The sequence below is a fragment of the Paramisgurnus dabryanus genome, chromosome 4, assembly GCF_030506205.2.
Source record: "Paramisgurnus dabryanus chromosome 4, PD_genome_1.1, whole genome shotgun sequence".
Taxonomy (NCBI): Eukaryota; Metazoa; Chordata; class Actinopteri; order Cypriniformes; family Cobitidae; genus Paramisgurnus; species Paramisgurnus dabryanus.
The window spans coordinates 15,435,017-15,454,408 of record NC_133340.1 but is presented as its reverse complement, the minus strand read 5'-3'; the positions used below and the strand labels follow the sequence as shown (position 1 = coordinate 15,454,408).

At 40.6% G+C, this 19,392-nt stretch overlaps 1 protein-coding gene across 2 annotated transcripts in view; it reads left to right on the top strand.

Moving 5' to 3' along the window:
• Nucleotides 1-10,468: 10,468 nt before the first annotated feature.
• maml3 (mastermind-like transcriptional coactivator 3) overlaps nucleotides 10,469-19,392 on the top strand; it is a 126,171-nt gene continuing 117,247 nt past the window's right edge. The window contains exon 1 of one of the 2 annotated variants that reach the window (XM_065295635.2): nucleotides 10,469-10,578. Coding sequence is in view for 1 of the 2 variants with exons in the window: in XM_065295634.2 (XP_065151706.2) it covers nucleotides 18,342-18,728 (387 nt within the window). In the remaining variant the exon portion in view is untranslated. Of the gene's footprint in view, nucleotides 10,579-17,604; nucleotides 18,729-19,392 lie in introns of those variants that run through there. The other variant, XM_065295634.2, reaches the window with a different exon arrangement.

Sequence of the window (19,392 nt, the reverse complement as noted above, 5' to 3'; positions counted from 1 at the left end):
GTGAAATGTGTATTTACAACTTACCAGGTTGCCCAATGTCCTCACTGACACTCTTCCAAGCGAGGTCCTTTTTATTCCTGTCTCTATAGAAATAAGAACTTGTGTTGTATAGCTCTGGGTGACTGCTCACGGACAATATCAAGCGTTCCTTCATGTTGAATGAGTGACTCCCGGCGGGGCTGGAGCAAGCAGGCTCCTGATTGGTTAACGCAGTGCGAAAATCCGCCAAAGTTCAAATTTTTCAACACGGGCATCAGCCACAATTTTGCGTCAAACGCAAAATGCACAAAAAGCACAATTTGTGCCATTCACGTGAACTAGACACGTGAATGAGGCAGAATCGCGTCTACCACAACCTCATCCGCTGCGAGCCCTCCAGACGCACGTCAACGCGTCTTCACATTGACTTTACATTGAAATCACTCTCACTTGACGTCTCTACCGCGGCTGGTGTAAACGCAGCATTATATGTTTAACAGATACCTTGGCTTCAAATCTGCTTAATCCGGGCCTCAAACTGTAAAAATTTGCTGTAATTATGAAGCTGGTTGCCAGTAACTTACTGTAGAAGATAAAGACTGAAAATGTTTCATGTTCATTTAACTTTGAACAAACTGTTGCCAGTAAATAACATAAATGTAAAATCTACAGTAAGTTACTGGCAGCTAGTTGCCAGTAAAACCCAGTAATACTGTAATTTCTACAGAATGTTTTTACAGTGTAGGCCATTCAAAAATACTGCTTTGTTGGCAGAATCCGTTTAATGCCGGAAACGTGCACAGAAAAAGAATTGAATTTGTGACTTATTGCGTATATCAAGTTTGTTTGACCTTTTTTACCTACATTTTTTGCTTTTTACTTTTATTCAGAGAATAGACAGTTAAGAATTAGACTTTTTTTTTAAAAAGGGAGATTTTTGAACCAATAAAATGTCTTGTGAAAATAAGGTAGTCCAATTACTGATTAAAAACTTTTTTTTGTGCCATTAAAGTGAAATTACTGAACCTAAACATAAGAATGAGGAAAAAATGTGTGCACAGAGGGTTTTGCATTTAAGCTATTGAAACCTTTATACTATGTTCAAAAACAAGACAAATGTATTTTTAAAAAGTCAGTGTTTATACATTTGTGAGAAGTTATGTATTGAAAACAGTTGAAAATAATAATTTTATTAAGTCATTATTTTTATACACGTGTACAGTAAACTGGTACTGGGAAGCAGGGCCGCATTAATGCATGGGCTTACCTGGGCTTAAGCCCAGGGCCTCGGGCTGGAAAGGGCCCCGAGATGCCGGAAAAAAATAACAACCGCATTTTATAAAAAGTTGATACTCCCTTTAAAATGATGCTTAATCGCTTTGCTTTGAATGTCCGTGCGTGAATGCAGTTCCTGCGCGAGAAAATCTCTCACTTACTGTAGGCTACCCTGCAATCATTAGTGAGCTTTTTAAAATTTCTGTCTGAAATATCCATTATTTTGCATTTCTGATGAACAAAGACGAAACTGAGGACGCGTTTTAATCTTATTATGAAAGACAACGTGTAAACATTCATTAAATGATTCCTCGTAACATTTTAAAGCCAAGATGTACAGAACAGCACACAAAGATATTACACAAAACATTTTTGATAACTAAATCTAATAAATAACAAATTAGATTCTGCCTCGGAAGCCACGGCTAAGTTCAGCGATCTTATTTCATTTTGAGATTTAGCGTGGCAAGGAAATAAAAGTAGAGAAATTACATATAATTTGTTACTGTAAATTATAAAAAACAAGCTTTATATACAATTCCTTAAACGGTTCATTTATAAAAAGAAAACACTTAAAATAATCGTTTCATAGACACTATATATGCTTTATTATTTTTGTACAGAAATATCTGATTGCTTACTTTCACTTTGATCATCTCTGTATTCACTTGAAACATCTGATGTTTCTTATAACATTTGTTTCAGGAATCTCTTTTCTATCATTTGAAAGTTAACACCGACCATATTATTAAATCACAAGAGAGACAATTGTGTCAGATTCGCTAGAGATATTTATATTCTGTGTCATCACCGAAAAAAAAAAAACCGCTTACCTGTTTTGTAGCTCAACTTCTGACAAGTTAAGTAACCTTTTTAAAAACATTTTAAAACTTATTCTTGTCGAAAAAAATCTGTTTTTTGATGTTTAGTTTGATGAACGCCTAAATATGATCACGCAGAACACCTAGCGCGTTCGGCTAAATTGAATGTGACAGCATGCAACAGCGTAACATCGACACAACGGAAAGCAATCCAAAACTTACAGAACTTAAATTAGATCAGAATTTACCTTTATAATTAATAAAAAATAAAAACAAAATGAAGTCAGAATCAATAAGGTGCAGAACATGGGTGCAAAATGCCTAAATGCGCAGGGGAATAAAACACAAGCCACAAATAGTTTAATCAGATAACACTAAATAATCTATAAATTAAATAAAAACAAAGAAATATTAAAATAAATTTTAAAATAACGAAAGTATAGAATTGCCTGTTTTGTCTTTTTTAAATTGCAGAAACAAAGAGACTTTGCAATGGTTTCTGGATATGGATGTGTAGCCCTGTCACAGGATTTAGGCTATTAACAGACTTTAAAAATATTTATTGAAAGCTACTTTTTCACATATTATTTACTTCGTATTATCATAATAGGCTGTATATTTTTTATATTGGGAGAAAGCTGTTATATGTGAAATCAGATAATGTGCACTCTTAATACAGCCAAAATTAAATGATCCTCATTTTATAACACATCTGCGACGATTCGACTGTGCAGTAGTCGAATCAGGCTTCTCCTGTCAAAGCATCAAATCTTAGACTATTCGGGTCACCCCTAGCTAGGACTATGTGCATATGTTATGCAGTGATATTTGTGTATATTGTGGGCATTCTGATATGGTTTTAATATTTTGTTATTGCATTTATTCCAGCAAAATAAAAGCCTGACAACTTGCACTTAGTGCCCTGCTAAAAAAAACAGCATACCAGCAAGACCAGCATATGTTGTGTTTTGGGTGCTGGTTTGCTAGTGAACACCAGCTAAACCAGCATTAGCACCAGCATTAGCACCAGCTAAACAAGGACTAACCAGCATTAGCACCAGCATCAAATGCTGGTCATAACAGCAAGACCGACATATGTTGTGTTTTGGTGCTGGTATGCTGGTGACCACCAGCTAAACCAGCATAGACCAGCATAATTCCCATGCTGGTCCATGCTGGTTTGATGCTGTTTTTTTCAGCAGGGTTATTATAAAGATTGTGTGAATGTAGGCTGTAATTCTGGTGGATGAAGGGCCCCACAAAATGGTAAAGCCCAGGGGCCCCTTACAGTGTTAATGCGGCCCTGCTGGGAAGAGCCTATAGTGAACTTACTTAAAGGTGTAATGTGTTTTTTAGCAGCATCTAGCAGTGAGATGCAGTGAATTGCAACCAACCTCAATTTTGAAACGCAAAAAGAAGTGGTAGCTTCCACAGGACAATCATGCCGTCATCTTAGGGTGCATCCCAATTAGAAGGCTGCGAAGGCTTGTCAAAGGCTGTATCAAAGGCCCATACGGCATTTGAAAATACATTTAGTTTTAACCTTCATATATCAATATTTCAAAATTTATTTCAGGGGCAACAAATACATTTCTACTTTTACAACCATACAGGAAATAAAAATTCTGGCCAAAATATAAAAGTTCATAAAGTATTTTTACAGTAATATATATTTAAATTTTTTAATATATTTAATTTCAGAGGTGTATACTACTTAAAGGGGCAATCAGTAGGATCTACCCCCATCTAGTGAAGGAATTGTATTTTGCATTCAAACGAACAGTGCTTACTAGCTCCTCCCCTTTCCAAATGCTTGTTGCAATTACGGTAGCCGTTATGTAATCGCTGATCTCCTTGTCCGTTGCAGCTGGTTCACGTGTTCTGAATGAAAACGCGTTGTGGAAACGCGTTGGTTGGCAAGTGCTTTTTGTCCCTCTGTGCTATTATAGTTTATCAATACGGCGGAACGATATGGATGCCTCCTTGGACTTACCCGTTCAATGTAAGTAAAGAGAAGAAATTCTAAGCTTACAAAGAAAAGTCAGATCACTGGCAGAGGTCATTTGACACCAACGAGGACATATTTATGAATAAAGACATTGATTTTGATTAATACAACACTTAAAATCCTACTTATTGCCCCTTTAAGTATTTTTACTTTTTACATAAAAGTAAATTTTCAAATATTTTTTTATCAGTGTTTTTCTTTGGAAAACATACATTCCAAAGCATATTATCATAATATCCACTACATTTCATAATTTGAAGTTTTTGGTTTATGTTTAATATTTAAGTACATTTTGTACTTTTACTTAAGTAAAAAATTATTTAGTACCTTTACTCAAGAAAGTAAAAGTACACAATTTTTATGTAATTAGGTATTAAATCAATTTTAATATGCAATATAAAAGGAATACACAGTATGATTCTATGCTTTAGAATGTAGTGAAAATTTTTTAGTAAAGTAAAGTACATTTTTTCCCAAGAAAAACACTCTGATAAAGCACAGATGCTTGAAAAATGTAACTAAAATACTTAAGTATACACCTCTGTTTAATTTTAACCTTTTAAACAGGTTTGCAACATAAACAAAGTTTTTCTTCTAATGAAATGTAAATATAAATTTATAAATTGGTAAACATTTATAAATTTTTAAAATATATATAAAAAATGGCCAAAAAATATATGGGTAAAAAATACATTGTTGTTAACATAATTCAAAATATATTTCAGCAAATATATTTTTGCCCATTTTTTGAAAAATATTTTGAAACAGTATTTGAAAATATTTTTTTTTGCTGTATGGGAGAAGGCCAGTGACGTCACTGCAACATGAGGAAGGTCCCAATTCGGAGGCCACATTTAAAAGCCTTCAGATGTGGCCTCCAAATGAATCCTTTGTTTCAGATGGATCCTTCACAGCCTTGGCTATCCCAAGATTCAACGCCTGAGAGGTCTGGGTATCCTAAAATAAACATTCATAACTGTAGTTAAATAAAAGTGTATATTTAGCAAATTTAAGGTCCTTGTTACTGTTTTACTATTATAGCCTAAATGAACGTTTAATGATGTGAATTAATATTATTGCTTTTATAGTTGTTGTTTTTATTTGTGTATTTCTAAAGTTGTTAAATTTTCATATACTGTTGGGTACTTTAATCTGCATAAACACATCATATTCTCTAAAATAATATGAAAAAACATATTTATTTTGAAACATCTCTGCTGTTGCGTCCCGCTGACACAAGATCGCCTCATTAGGGCCCGAGCACCGAGGAGCAGGCCAGAATGGCCTGCACCGAATGGTGCGAAGCCCTATTGTTTTTGCTCGGATTATTATTATTAGGGCCCGAGCACCGAGGAGCAGGCCAGAATGGCCTGCACCGTAGGTGCGAAGCCCTATTGTTTTTGCTCGGATTATTATTTTTATTATTATTTTTTTTTTTTTTTTATTTTTTTTAACACTTTTGGACTTTTTGGGTGCCTTAACATACTCGAAAACTCTTGAAAATTGGCACAGACGTCAGAGTCGTCCGTCATCGCAGAAATCCAAAGGCTGGAACACGGGCGTGGCACGGGGGCTCTATAGCGCCCCCTGTAATGCAAAAAAAAACATTGATGCAGAGATCGGGCAAAAATGTACGCACATGTACGAGAGTTGGTAGGCATATAGATCTCATCGACCCGAACAACTTTCGCCCTCTAACATTTAAGCTCCGCCCAACAGGAAGTCGGCTATTTTGGATTGTTTAAAAAATGCATTCGTTGAACTTTTAAATACTCCTCCTAGTGGATTCATGGGATTGACACCAAACGTGGTGATCATGATGTCGAGACATTGTACTTGCTAAATTGCGAAGGGATTTTTGATATCTAGAACGGTTTTGCCATGGCGAGGCGACGAATTTATGGCGAATTTAGAGAAACAGGAAGTGTCTAATTTCTAAGGCAAAAAATATCTTATTGTGATGCCATGCAGGGTGTTTGTTCGTCTGAAGATTCCGATCGCATCGATGTGCCTATTGTGACTCCCGGGTATAGCGCCACCACCAGGCGCCAGGAAGTGTGTCAGTCACAAAGTTGGATTTTTTTTGACAGTTCCATGTTATGTTCTTTTAAATACTCCTTCTAGAAAAATCATGCAATTGACACCAAAAGTGGTGAACATGAAGCCGAGAGATTGACGATGATAAATTGCGAAGGGATTTTTGATATCTCAAACGCTGTTCCCATGGCAACGCGTCAAACTTTACTTTCACTTTAAAGGCATTTTTAAGCCTTTCAGTTGACGCCGATGTTCCTTTAAATACTCCTTCTAGGATATTCATGCGATTGACACCAAAAGTGGTCAACATGATGCCGAGACATTGTAGATGATAAATTGCGAAGGGATTTTTGATATCTCGAACGCTGTTCCCATGGCAACGCGTCAAACTTTACTTTCATTTTAAAGGCATTTTTAAGCCTTTCAGTTGACGCCAATGTTCCTTTAAATACTCCTTCTAGAATAATCATGCAATTGACACCAAAAGTGGTCACCATGATGCAGAGACATTGTAGATGATAAATTGCAAAGGGATTTTTGATATCTCGAACGCTGTTCCCATGGCAACCTGTCAAACTTTACTTTCATTTTAAAGGCATATTTAAGCCTTACAGTTCCATGCGATGTTCTTTTAAATACTCCTTCTAGGAAATTCATGCGGTTGACTCCAGAAGTTGTCAACATGATGCCGAGACATTGTAGATGATAAATTGCCAAGGGATTTTTGATATCTCGAACGCTGTTCCCATGGCAACGCGTCAAACTTTACTTTCATTTTAAAGGCATTTTTAAGCCTTTCAGTTGACGTCGATGTTCCTTTAAATACTCCTTCTAGGATGTTCATGCGATTAACACCAGAAGTGGTCAACATGATGGCGAGACATTGTAGATGATAAATTGCGAAGGGATTTTTGATATCTCAAACGCTGTTCCCATGGCAACGCGTCAAACTTTACTTTCATTTTAAAGGCATTTTTAAGCCTTTCAGTTGACGTCGATGTTCCTTTAAATACTCCTTCTAGGATGTTCATGCGATTAACACCAGAAGTGGTCAACATGATGGCGAGACATTGTAGATGATAAATTGCGAAGGGATTTTTGATATCTCAAACGCTGTTCCCATGGCAACGTGTCAAACTTTACTTTCATTTTAAAGGCATATTTAAGCCTTTCAGTTGACGCCGATGTTCCTTTAAGTACTCCTTCTAGGATATTCATGCGATTAACACCACAAGCGGTCAACATGATGCCGAGACATAGTAGATGATAAATTGCGAAGGGATTTTTGATATCTCAAACGCTGTTCCCATGGCAACGTGTCAAACTTTACTTTTATTTCAGGCATATTTAAGGCTCTTGGCGTGATTAGATTAACCTTAAAGTCGGCACACACATTAGAGTTGTCGGCTGTTAAGTGTACACAAAAAGGTCAGATATAGGCGTTTCTCTTAAGTGGCTCACTAGCGCCCCTGTTTGTGTAAAATGTGGGGTTTCTTTTAGCTACAATCCCCAAATGGCTCAGTAACAACATTAAATAGCCCACTGATATTTACCCACTTGATGCCCTTGCCCACCGTGCATCGTTTTCTCGGACGCACCGTTTAGCGGTAAAAAAACGTGCGAGGGTCCGCCATTGCTGCTTGCAGCTATATTTTTTTTTTTTTTTTTTTTTTTTTTTTTAACACTTTTGGCCATTTTGGGTGCCTAAACATACTCGAAAACTCTTGCAATTTGGCACACACGTAAAAGTCGTCCGTCATTGCGACCGGGCAAAGGCTGGAACACGGGCGTGGCACGGGGGCTCTGTAGCGCCCCCTGTAATGCAAAAACAAACATTGTTGCGCAGTTCGGGCAAACATGTACGCACATGTACGAGAGTTGGTACGCATATAGATCTCATCGACCCGAACAACTTTCGCCCTCTAACATTTAAGCTCCGCCCAACAGGAAGTCGGCTATTTTGGATTATTTAAAAAATGCATGCGTTGAACTTTTAAATACTCCTCCTAGAGGATGCATGCGATTGACACCAAACGTGGTGAACATGATGTCGAGACATTGGACTTGCTAAATTGCGAAGGGATTTTTGATATCTTGAACGGTGTTGCCATGGCGAGGCGACAAATTTATGGCGACATCAGAGAAACAGGAAGTGTCTAATATCAAAGGCAAAAAATGTCTTATTGTGATGACACGTGGTGTGTTTGTTCGTCTGAAGATTCCGATCGCATCGATGTGCCTATTGTGACTCCCGGGTATAGCGCCACCACCAGGCGCCAGGAAGTGTGTCAGTCACAAAGGTGGATTTTTTTTGACAGTTCCATGCGATGTTCTTTTAAATACTCCTCCTACAATGTTTATGCGATTGACACCAAAAGTGGTCAACATGATGCCAAGACATTGTAGATGATAAATTGCGAAGGGATTTTTGATATCTCGAACGCTGTTCCCATGGCAACCTGTCAAACTTTACTTTCATTTTTAAGGAATATTTAAACCTTACAGCTGCATGCGGTAAACTTTTAAATACTCCTCCTGGAGAAATAATGTGATTGACTCCAGAAGTGGTCAACATAATGCTGAGACATTGTAGATGATAAATTGCGAAGGGATTTTTGATATCTCGAACGCTGTTCCCATGGCAACGCGTCAGATTTTACTTTCATTTTAAAGGCATATTTAAGCCTTTCAGTTGACGCCAATGTTCTTTTAAATACTCCTTCTAGAATATTCATGCGATTAACACCAGAAGTGGTCAACATGATGCCGAGACATTGTAGATGATAAATTGCGAAGGGATTTTTGATATCTCAAACGCTGTTCCCATGGCAATGCGTCAAACTTTACTTTCATTTTAAAGGCCTATTTAAGCCTTTAAGTTGATGCCGATGTTCTTTAAAATACTCCTTCTAGAATATTTATGCGATTAACACCAAAAGTGGTCAACATGATGCTGAGGCATAGTAGATGATAAATTGTGAAGGGATTTTTGATATCTCAAACGCTGTTCCCATGGCAACGTGTCAAACTTTACGTTCATTTTAAAGGCATATTTAAGCCTTACAGTTGCATGCAGTGAACTTTTATATACTCCTTCTAGAATAATCATGCAATTGACACCAAAAGTGTTCAACATGAAGCCGAGATATTGTAGATGATAAATTGCGAAGGGATTTTTGATATCTCAAACGCTGTTCCCATGGCAACGCGTCAAATTTACTTTCATTTTAAAGGCATATTTAAGCCTTTCAGTTGACGCCGATATTCCTTTAAATACTCCTTCTAGAATATTCATGCGATTGACTCCAGAAGTGGTGTACATGATGCCGAGACATTGTAGATGAAAAATTGCGAAGGGATTTTTTATATCTCAAACGCTGTTCCCATGGCAACGCATCAAACTTTGCTTTCATTTTCCAGCATATTTAAGGCTGACAGTTACATGCTGTGAACCTTTAAATACTCCTCGTATGGGATTCATGCGATTGACACCAGAAGTGGTCAACATGATGCTGAGACATTGTAGATGATAAATTGTGAAGGAATTTTTGACATCTCGAACGCTGTTCCCATGGCAACGCGTCAAATGTTACTTTAATTTCAGGCATGTTTAAGGCTCTTGGCGTGCTTAGTTGAACTTTAAATTTGGCACACACATCAGAGTTTTCGGCTGTTAAGTGTTGACAAAAACGTCAGATAAAGGCGTGTCTATTTAGTGGCTGACTAGCGCCCCCGTTTGTCTAAAATATGGTGTTTCTTTTACCTACTGTACCTAAATGGGTCAGTAGCAACATGAAATAGTCCACTCATATTTACCCACTTGATGCCCTTGCCCACCGTGCATCGTTTTCTCGGAGGCACCATGTAGCGGTAAAAAAACGTGCGAGGGCCCGCCATTGCTGCTTGCAGCTATATTTACAATTTGCTTTTACTCCCAGTCCACGTCCTTCAAAGGATCCAGCCTTCGAATGAGATGCACCCTGAGAGAGCTATAGGGACGACTAACAGACTCTGTAGAACAGTTTGTCTGTTCAGGGCTACTGTAGAAACATGACGCCAACTTCCGTATAAGAAGACCTGCGGTGTACGAAGAACACAAAAAACAGCTCATTCTAAGGTAATTAAAACAATACAGTTCGTTATGTAAGGTCTTTATACACCACTGATAATATAGTTATGTATATTAAATTGCATTTCTTTCAAGTGATCCTTTTAAAGCTACACGATGCACCTTTAAAGAAAACTCTGACTTTTGGAAAATTGATCGTGCAGCACTTTCGGTTTTGGTTCCCTATAAATCCAAAAGAAAGGCAGTAAACAAGAATGTGGTCAAGACCTCAAACCAGGCCAATCTTTGTGCTCTTCATTCAGCCGGCCCAATGTCTGCTGCAGTCTGCTGTTCTGCTATTGATCTCCAGCCAGGGTCCTTGAGAAGAATGGTGGTCATTTACACAACAGGTCAGACGGTACATGTCCAACACATGTTGTTTTCACTGTAGACATGCTTTGGTTGTATAGCTAAAAAAACTACACGTGTTTTAGTTGTAGCAAAAATCTTGAGGACACTCACAATATAAACGTATCATCTCTGGAAGGCAAAGTTGCAAACATCTACAATGACATTGGTTACTAAAAACTATTGCGTTGTGTGGCCAGAACATAGACAAAATGACAAAGTGCATCTTTAACATATTATACCATCAGTTTTTACAGTTTTAGGACTCTGGAAAGTGTCCCAATGTCCAGACCATCCTTTAGGATGCGAAAGGATTTTCCGTTTGGTATCAGAAGTCACAAAGCGTGCAGTCATGACAGTGCAGAAATGAGGACACCCACACACCTCCCTCCCTCTCTATGTTAAGCGTCTGCATGTTCAATACGTGACTGGGAGCATTTTCACTGATCCACTGCAAGCTACATGCTGCCAGCTCACCTGTCACGGCTTCTCTGCTCTTTTCCTATAATTCCTCGCTTCTGTCTTCTTCTCTGCATTTATATCTTTCTCTTTACTTGTCCTCCAACCTCTTGTTCTAAAATCTCTCATTATTTCCTTTTCTTGAGAGATCGGATCCTTTTTTCGAATGCCAAGGGAATGAGTCAGAGATCCCTCTCGTTCCTAACACACACATGGACACACGCTCACAAAAGTCAGTTACTACACAAAGTCATGTATCCAGTGCAATGCTGCCTTGCAAAAAGCACACACACACGTCCTACTCACTATTCATGTATTCGTATAGACATACAGCATTCCTGTAGATCAAACGGTAGTGCGCCGTGCAAGCATCATGTGGTTTGAGTAGTGTGTGTAAGTTGCATTGAAGGGTCTGCCAAATGCATAAGTGGAAATATCCATAGACACGCATTGATACAACCTGGCTATTCCTCTTCAACACATAAACACATTTAAAATAGTATGTAATTCTACTTTAAGCCCTCACTAAAGTACCGTATAAACACATGTTATTATCCATGTAAACATGGAGACAGAGAGAGGGAAAGTGCACAATGTTCGAATGTTCGCTTTCAACCCCTCGTGTTTTGACCATTAGTCAATCACCTCCATTGTTTCTGTTTTTTCAGCACTCTAATGGATGGGTGACTGGATTAAATATTTACAATGTCTCACAACTGTCACGACTGGGATGCAATGCAGGAGTGAGGAAGTTAGGACGCAAGTGCAGGGTTCACCATGAAATAAATAACATTTATTAACAGAACGAAAATAAAACAACGGGCAGGTAACACAGGAACATCCAACAGAAGAAACATGAACAGACATGAACGTAGTGACAATGACAATGATCCGGCGACAGGTGAGAAACAGACAGCAGTATAAATACACAACACTTAACAGGGAACAGGTGTGATGAATCAGTCCGTGAATTGTCCAGGTGACGTAATCGGAGACACAAACAAAACATGACACGGATCACCGTGACATGACCCCTCCCTCTACGAGTGGCTACCAGACACTCACATAAACAAAACAAACACAAAAGTCTGGTAGCGAGAGTCCAAGGGAGGGGTGGAGGGCTTGGGGAACCTGGCGAAGCCGGCAGCCGCCGGGATGAGACCAACAGGAACGGTAGGCCGGACTGCGCCAGGAGAACCGGAGCGATCGCTCCGAGGACCGAGGCAAGCGAATTACCCCCCTCCTGGGAATCGCAGACGATCAGCTGCCCCCGGAAGTCATCTCCCATCCCCTCGCGGGAACGGGGACCCTCTCTCGGTAGCCACCCCGGGGAAAAGATCGGGCGTGGTCCGTTCCGGATCCCCCTGCGAGCAGGATGGTGGTCCTCCGAGGGACCGTCGACGACGACTCAACCGTTGGGGGACCGCCTGGGCCGATCCTCCTCCCGCATGCTCGCAGGAGCGAGCGATCGCTCACGGTGGTCCCCAAGAGACATCGGGGCTGATGGGGAATGAACCCCGATGTCACTACTCCCCCTCGACGAAACTCCTGGGGGAGCCGCCCTCCGTGAACCCGCTGCGTCCAGTCTGGCCGGATCATTCTGTCACGACTGGGATGCAATGCAGGAGTGAGGAAGTTAGGACGCAAGTGCAGGGTTCACCATGAAATAAATAACATTTATTAACAGAACGAAAATAAAACAACGGGCAGGTAACACAGGAACATCCAACAGAAGAAACATGAACAGACATGAACGTAGTGACAATGACAATGATCCGGCGACAGGTGAGAAACAGACAGCAGTATAAATACACAACACTTAACAGGGAACAGGTGTGATGAATCAGTCCGTGAATTGTCCAGGTGACGTAATCGGAGACACAAACAAAACATGACACGGATCACCGTGACAACAACATCTCACCATCATAACAAACGCGGACCATGTGACATCTTTCTACTAGTCCCTCTGTTTGAGCAATAGTTCATCCGAATATAAATTTCTCTCATAATTTACTCGCCCTTATGCCACACAAGGTTTATATGACTCTGTTGGGTTAATATATTTCTTCTGAAGCGAAAGGATACATTTGTGTGAGAAAACGGTTAAAATTTTGAGCAAGCAAAAAAAAAAAAAATTCAGCACAAATACTTAAAGTATGGTCCCAAATTGGCATCCTTAAGACTCCAGTTCTCCTACAAGTATGCACTTCCGTGACACACTGTTGTTTTGAAGATGTCGGGAAGATGTCTGCTGCGAAGCCTGTACAGATGTGCACATAAATGGTGCATATTGACCGAAAAGCGGGCACACATGAGCACCCTTTTTCAAACCTAAAATGACAAATCTGACACCCCTATGGTCTTGTGGAGTTAACAGACATGTGCACACGGTTGCCATTGTAAGTCCACAAGACCACAAGTCACATGAAGTGCACCATTTTTTAAGCAGCCAAAAGAGCAGTTTAATATCAAACATTACCTTCAGTATTACCAGACATGGATGGACATGCTATTTCTGTTCCTTAAGGTTTGAAACTGTAGGCCTCCTGATTTTTTGGCTGAGGCGAAGATTTACTCTTAAGGTATCCCTTGTGTCCTTAATAGAAACATTAAGACAAATAGACATTTGATTCTTGGACCATCACATATAATTCTTCACTGACCAAAAGTAGTAAAAGCACAGAAAAGTGCAAAATGTATGAATTCTGTTTGCTTTTTGTGAGACAGCAACACTATTAAGAAGATGTTTTGTTTGTGCTTGAGTAAAAGACAAACAAGTTGGTGAAAACCAATACTTGGTAATCTACAGCCCGGGTTCTCAAACTTTTTCCATGTGCGGCCCCCCTTGTGTAGGGTGCATTCCTTCGCGGCCCCCCCCAAATAAAATTTATGACAAAAACCGTTCTAAAGTTTAACATTTTAATTAAACAAAACATATTAAGTTATACAAAGTAGTGCTGTTGGTTAGTAGCCTTATTTTTTTAAGTTTAATTACACAGAATTCATGATAAATTAATGTATTTTATAAAATGTCATAAAACTGGGGCCCCCATGACACCATCTCTCGGCCCCCCTGGGGGCCCCGGACCCCAGTTTGAGAACCACTGATCTACAGTATTTGACACTAGATTTTCTCATCTAGTACTTTTTTTACTAGATGATGAGCTCAGATGCAAAAGACACTTAATGCCACATCCAAAATTAGATAATGATATTGACCAAATGCTCTTGGTATGTTTTAAATGTTCATCAAATATATTCACTTCCAATTTGCCTAATCCAAGCCTCAGGTAATAAAAAATAAGTTTTTCAGCAAAGTACTCTAAGTGCAGTTGGATGATGTCTGGAGCCAGGAGCGTACCGTGGCACCAACGCTGAGACTATACCTTTAGGAGGTGGTCTGAGCTTGTCTGCAATAGAACTGTGGCACAGTTTGCATGAATGTGAAAGCACCTCGGATTTAGCCGAAGGTAAACTTGGGCCACCAAGGTACACGCCCTCCGCATGACGACATTTTTGTGTCAAAGTACACACGGCCATCCGTGCGTAGCTGCGGTTGAGTATACTTTGGCCCTGTCCCAAATGGCGCACTTCATGTGGACTATCGGTCTTGTGGCCTTAACTTGCACATGCTCGCTTAGTCTACAAGTCCGTAGGGCAGGGTTCCCCAAATCCTTCCCTGGAGGGCCTGAGCACTGCAGAGTTTAGCTCCAACCCTGATCAAACACACCTGAGCAAGCTAATCAAGGTCTTCATGATCACTAGAAAATCACAGGTGGGTAAGTTTGATTACGATTGGAGCTAAACTCTGCAGTGCTCCGGCCCTTCAGAGTAAGTTTTGGGGAACCCTGCTGTAGGGTGTCCCATCTGTAATTTTTATTCTCCAGAGTATGCTCATCAGTGCCCCCTTTGCACCCTTGATGTGGTCTTCGTTGAAGCCCGCACTGCTGCAGGTTTCACACACTTTACCAGCCCAGAAGTCCTTGTGAAAGATCAATCAGACCAGTTAGACTAAGGATGGGAGATGTTCACACTGACAGGTAACTTCTCTTCCTATTTCTGGCGTGACGCTCAAGTCTCTCCCCAAAATATGACTGCGGTGTGCACTTGTGGATTCACGTCAAGGGTCCCTAAGGTCTGCACTACATGATGTCATCAAAGTGTGGACTCTGAGGAAGTCCCCAAGTCCGGAGTGTGCCATTGGGGACAGGGCCTTTGAAGGCTGCGCAGATGCTTGCACGTGCAAGATGGACCAGAAAAAGTATACCTAATCCTTAAGACTACCCAGTATACCGCCAAAGTATACTCAACACACGAATGGCCGTGGTCGACACGTACACATTACAAATGATTTCTTATTCAAATTATTAAGGGCTCGTTATAGTTGTGCGTAGATCCTACGGCGTAACCGCAACGGCGTAGGTACCGCGTCAGTTTACATTTATACTTTTGCGTTGTTGTCCGTGTCGACGTGCAAACACATGCGCAAACCGCTGGTAGGCAGTATCCACCCGTGTAACCACAATAGCAGCACGACCGTCAAAGAAGAAAAAGCTTGGCAAATTAATCCACAAACGAAGAAGAAACAGCAACTTGTTGTGTATGATTTGAGAAGACCAGCAATGATGGAAGTAAATAAACAGCGACTTTTGTTGCAGTTTGAGTTAAATCCCTCATCAACTTGTTTTCACCGTCGCAAACAGAAATACCTATACCTTACCTGACGGGAGGGGTTCTGGTGGACCAATCACAGCGTTTGCGGTCCGCGTAGAACTGACGCACTGTTAAAAATTTTGCGAGGTGCACGTCAGGCTACCCACAGGCTATGGATAGCCAACAGCGTAGCTACGGCGTCGAGCTTACGCACAACTATAAATTGGGCTTTACTCTGACTCACAACATTTACAGTACATTAAAACAATTAAGGATAGACGAAGAAAAGTACCGGATCCACCATTGTAAACAAAGTTTAGAACTAACAACAAGAAAACAAAGTACCGCGGACCCTCCTGATGACAAAAATTACAACATTCCTTTGTAAACAATGATGAACAATGGTACAAATAAACCAACTGTAGATCACATTTAAACTTGGATGACATGGATCACAGCGCCCCCTTATGTGTGGATCAGTTTCTTCATTTTTAAGACTTTCATTACTTGCTTACTTTTTAGTTCCATCTTTAGTGATTTTGCAACTATTTACTAAGTCTTGTCTAAAGTTTCTAAAAGCTTGCATGCACTTAGAGGGTATGGCAGTGAAATCCTCAAATGTCAAATCCACGTCATAATGATTTGCTAAAGGTTATAAAACACTAGAGTATCACATATTATGAATCAGGCATCACTGGGCTATGTTTAGAAACATCCTTGAATCATTGTTCTCATGTATTGCCTAAGACCCTGTTTAAAAATCTATGACAAATAAGTAGCCTATTATTCCTTCTATTTCTGTCAAGGACAACCACAATTCAAATAAGATCCCGCAACACTGATCTCCATAGCCCAGAGAAACAAGTCCAGAACAGTCCCAGCAAGATATAGGGTGTTTACAAACTTTGGCCATGCTATGTGTATGAGAGAGAGAGAGAGAGAGAGAGAGAGAGAGAGAGAGAGAGAGAGAGAGAGAGAGAGAGAGAGAGAGAGAGAGAGAGAGAGAGAGAGAGAGAGAGAGAGAGAGAGAGAGAGAGAGAGAGAGAGAGAGAGAGAGAATGTATGTGTTTGCAATTCATTTTTGCCACACTCAGCAAACCAGACTGGGCAGCAGCAGTTTTTCACAATTACTCACACACACCTACAAAACCGGCCAACCTCCTTATCATCATTTACTGACTTGAGCCAATACTTCAGAGCCTCACCTGATCCTGTTATTTTCCTGAGTCACTGTTAAAGATGTGTATACAGAGAATAATGCATAGGCCTACATAATGCATCATGCATGATAAGAGTTCTCCACAGACTATGGGACCACAGACTTTTCATCTAACTGTGAAATTCACAAGAGTGAAAGAAAAAGTAGTGCTTCTCTGTGACTTAAACTTATTTAAAATAAGACAAAAAACAATACAATAACATCAAACAACTTAAAACAAAAATAATGTATTAGTGTTTGGTCATTTATATAACTAATATATCTGTCTAGTTATGCCAAGCTGCAAAATTTTTTTTTATTTGGCAGACATTATGAGTGTGGCCCTTTAAATATTGTTGTGGACTTTGGGGGCCTTGCAGTCAAATAGGCTAAAGCAAGTGGTATCTCTATTATAGAGGTAAACCCATTTATTTGTTTAGGCCACACTTGTTGTTTTAGCTATTTATTTGTATATATTTTATATAGTTTTGGAAAAATATGCTAAAAGCAACTAAATGTCAGTGTTCATTTTTAAACTTCAAACTCTGCCATTACGGTATTTAAAATCTGAAGTAGAGCAGTTATTTACCTTTGCTACGTTTGCAACAGGAAGTCTGCAATTATCCGTTCAAAATAGCACAATAATCGTGATAAATAAGCTTTTTTCCACAGTACAGTGTTGAGTGCTCTTTACTCTCATGAGCTGAATATCAGATGCAGTACCCCAAGCCGCCGGTAAGTACACTGCTGTATAATCCACCTCCTCTAAAGTCAATAATGACTCCGGATCCAGATACGTGAGCTCCGCGCCTTGTTTTCCGCGGAGCTGACGTGCTGCTCGTAGCCTGGTGGCTGCTCTTCGCTCGGCTGTTGTCCTGATATCACTCCGCTAGCATGGAGGAGGGGAGCGCTTGATTATTGTGATGGTGGCAGCTGCTGTACACATTGGCGACTGTAGGATTTCCTCTCCAGCGTTCGGGACTTTAAGAAACCGCACACCTCGTTCGCGTTTGGGGAGGGTTTCGCTGACCAAACAGATGAAATGCAAGTTCACGAAACAACTCCGGAGCGTGTTCGCGGCACACGGCAAAACTTTTTTCAAAAGGACAACACAATAAACCGACGGGCTGATGGTTGCGCGTAACATCCGGATGTTTGATGGAGCTCCAGTAGAGGCGAGAGAGTAACAGTGACCCGGTCGCCTCTCTCGCTCCTCCGCGGCCCCGCACTGTTGTCTCGTAAACGGCTGTGTTAAAACAATATTGAATGGTTGACACGCTGATCCTCCCACAGGAGGGAAGCCACCACCGAGTATTTACACTCATTTGAAAGCTCCCAATTTCACTGTATCTGTCTCCCTGGCGAAGCGGACTTTTGCCCCGATTGGGAGAGGGGAGAGAGAGTCAGGGGGCTTGACAAAGTTCTTCCCAATTCCTGTGTATTCAGGCACAGATGATGGGGGATTTTGCCAGCCCCGCTGCCGTACCGACCGGCGGCGGCATTTGCATTAATAACAGTAACGTAAACTTAAACTCTGGCATTAATGCGACAAATAGCGGCACCGGCGGCGCCAACGTCGGTATACCGAAGCACAGCACGGTGGTGGAGCGGCTTCGGCAGCGGATCGAGGGCTGCCGGAGGCACCACGTCAGCTGCGAGAGCCGATACCAGCAAGCGCACGCAGAGCAGCTGGAGCTGGAGCGCCGGGAGACGGTGAGTCTGTACCAGCGGAGTTTAGAGCAGCGGGCCAAGAAATCCAGCAACAGCAAACAGCAAAACAAGCAACAAGACCCCGACTCAATCGCCACAACCGAGCAGAGGAACAACACTTTGATCGCGGTGAGTTCACTTCACATTACTTTTCTTTTTGGAGTACGTACCGCTACGAGTGTCTGCGTTGTTTTGAATGAACATGTTGCTTTTTATTTGGGTTGCAATGCAAAACCTTCGCACGGCGTCTGTGGTTTTACACTTTCGGAAATGGCACGTCTGAACTGAAAACTCAGGAACATGCATAACAACTTTAATCCAGCGTCCAGCGCAATTTTGCCTACTTTTACAGGTCCTGTATGTAAAACTAAAGCTTTTAGACAACTCGGTGTAACTTTGGAGGTTAGTTATTTTGCAGTTCACCCTCAATAAAGTTGCAAGACAGTTGGTGGTGATGTCATTTGATCTCCTCCTCCTTTACAACTTGTAGTTCAGGAGTGTTTAGGTATGTGTGTACTAAAAATTGAAGTTCGTTTACCTGTGAATATGTTTATTTACGTGTTAATATTGCATGATCCAACAGTGGAACACTGCTTTAAATCGTTCACCACAAACTACTTTCAGTTTCTCCTCTTACAGGCGCGCTGTTTAAAGTTATAGGAAAGCAGCCTGTTATTTTAGATTGAATAGTGGAATATACAACCACAGTCAGTGCACGAGACTTAAGGACGTAATTTACCATAGAGGAAGAAGGCAATGTTGGGGAATCGTAGGAAGCAATTGCACCACAGTA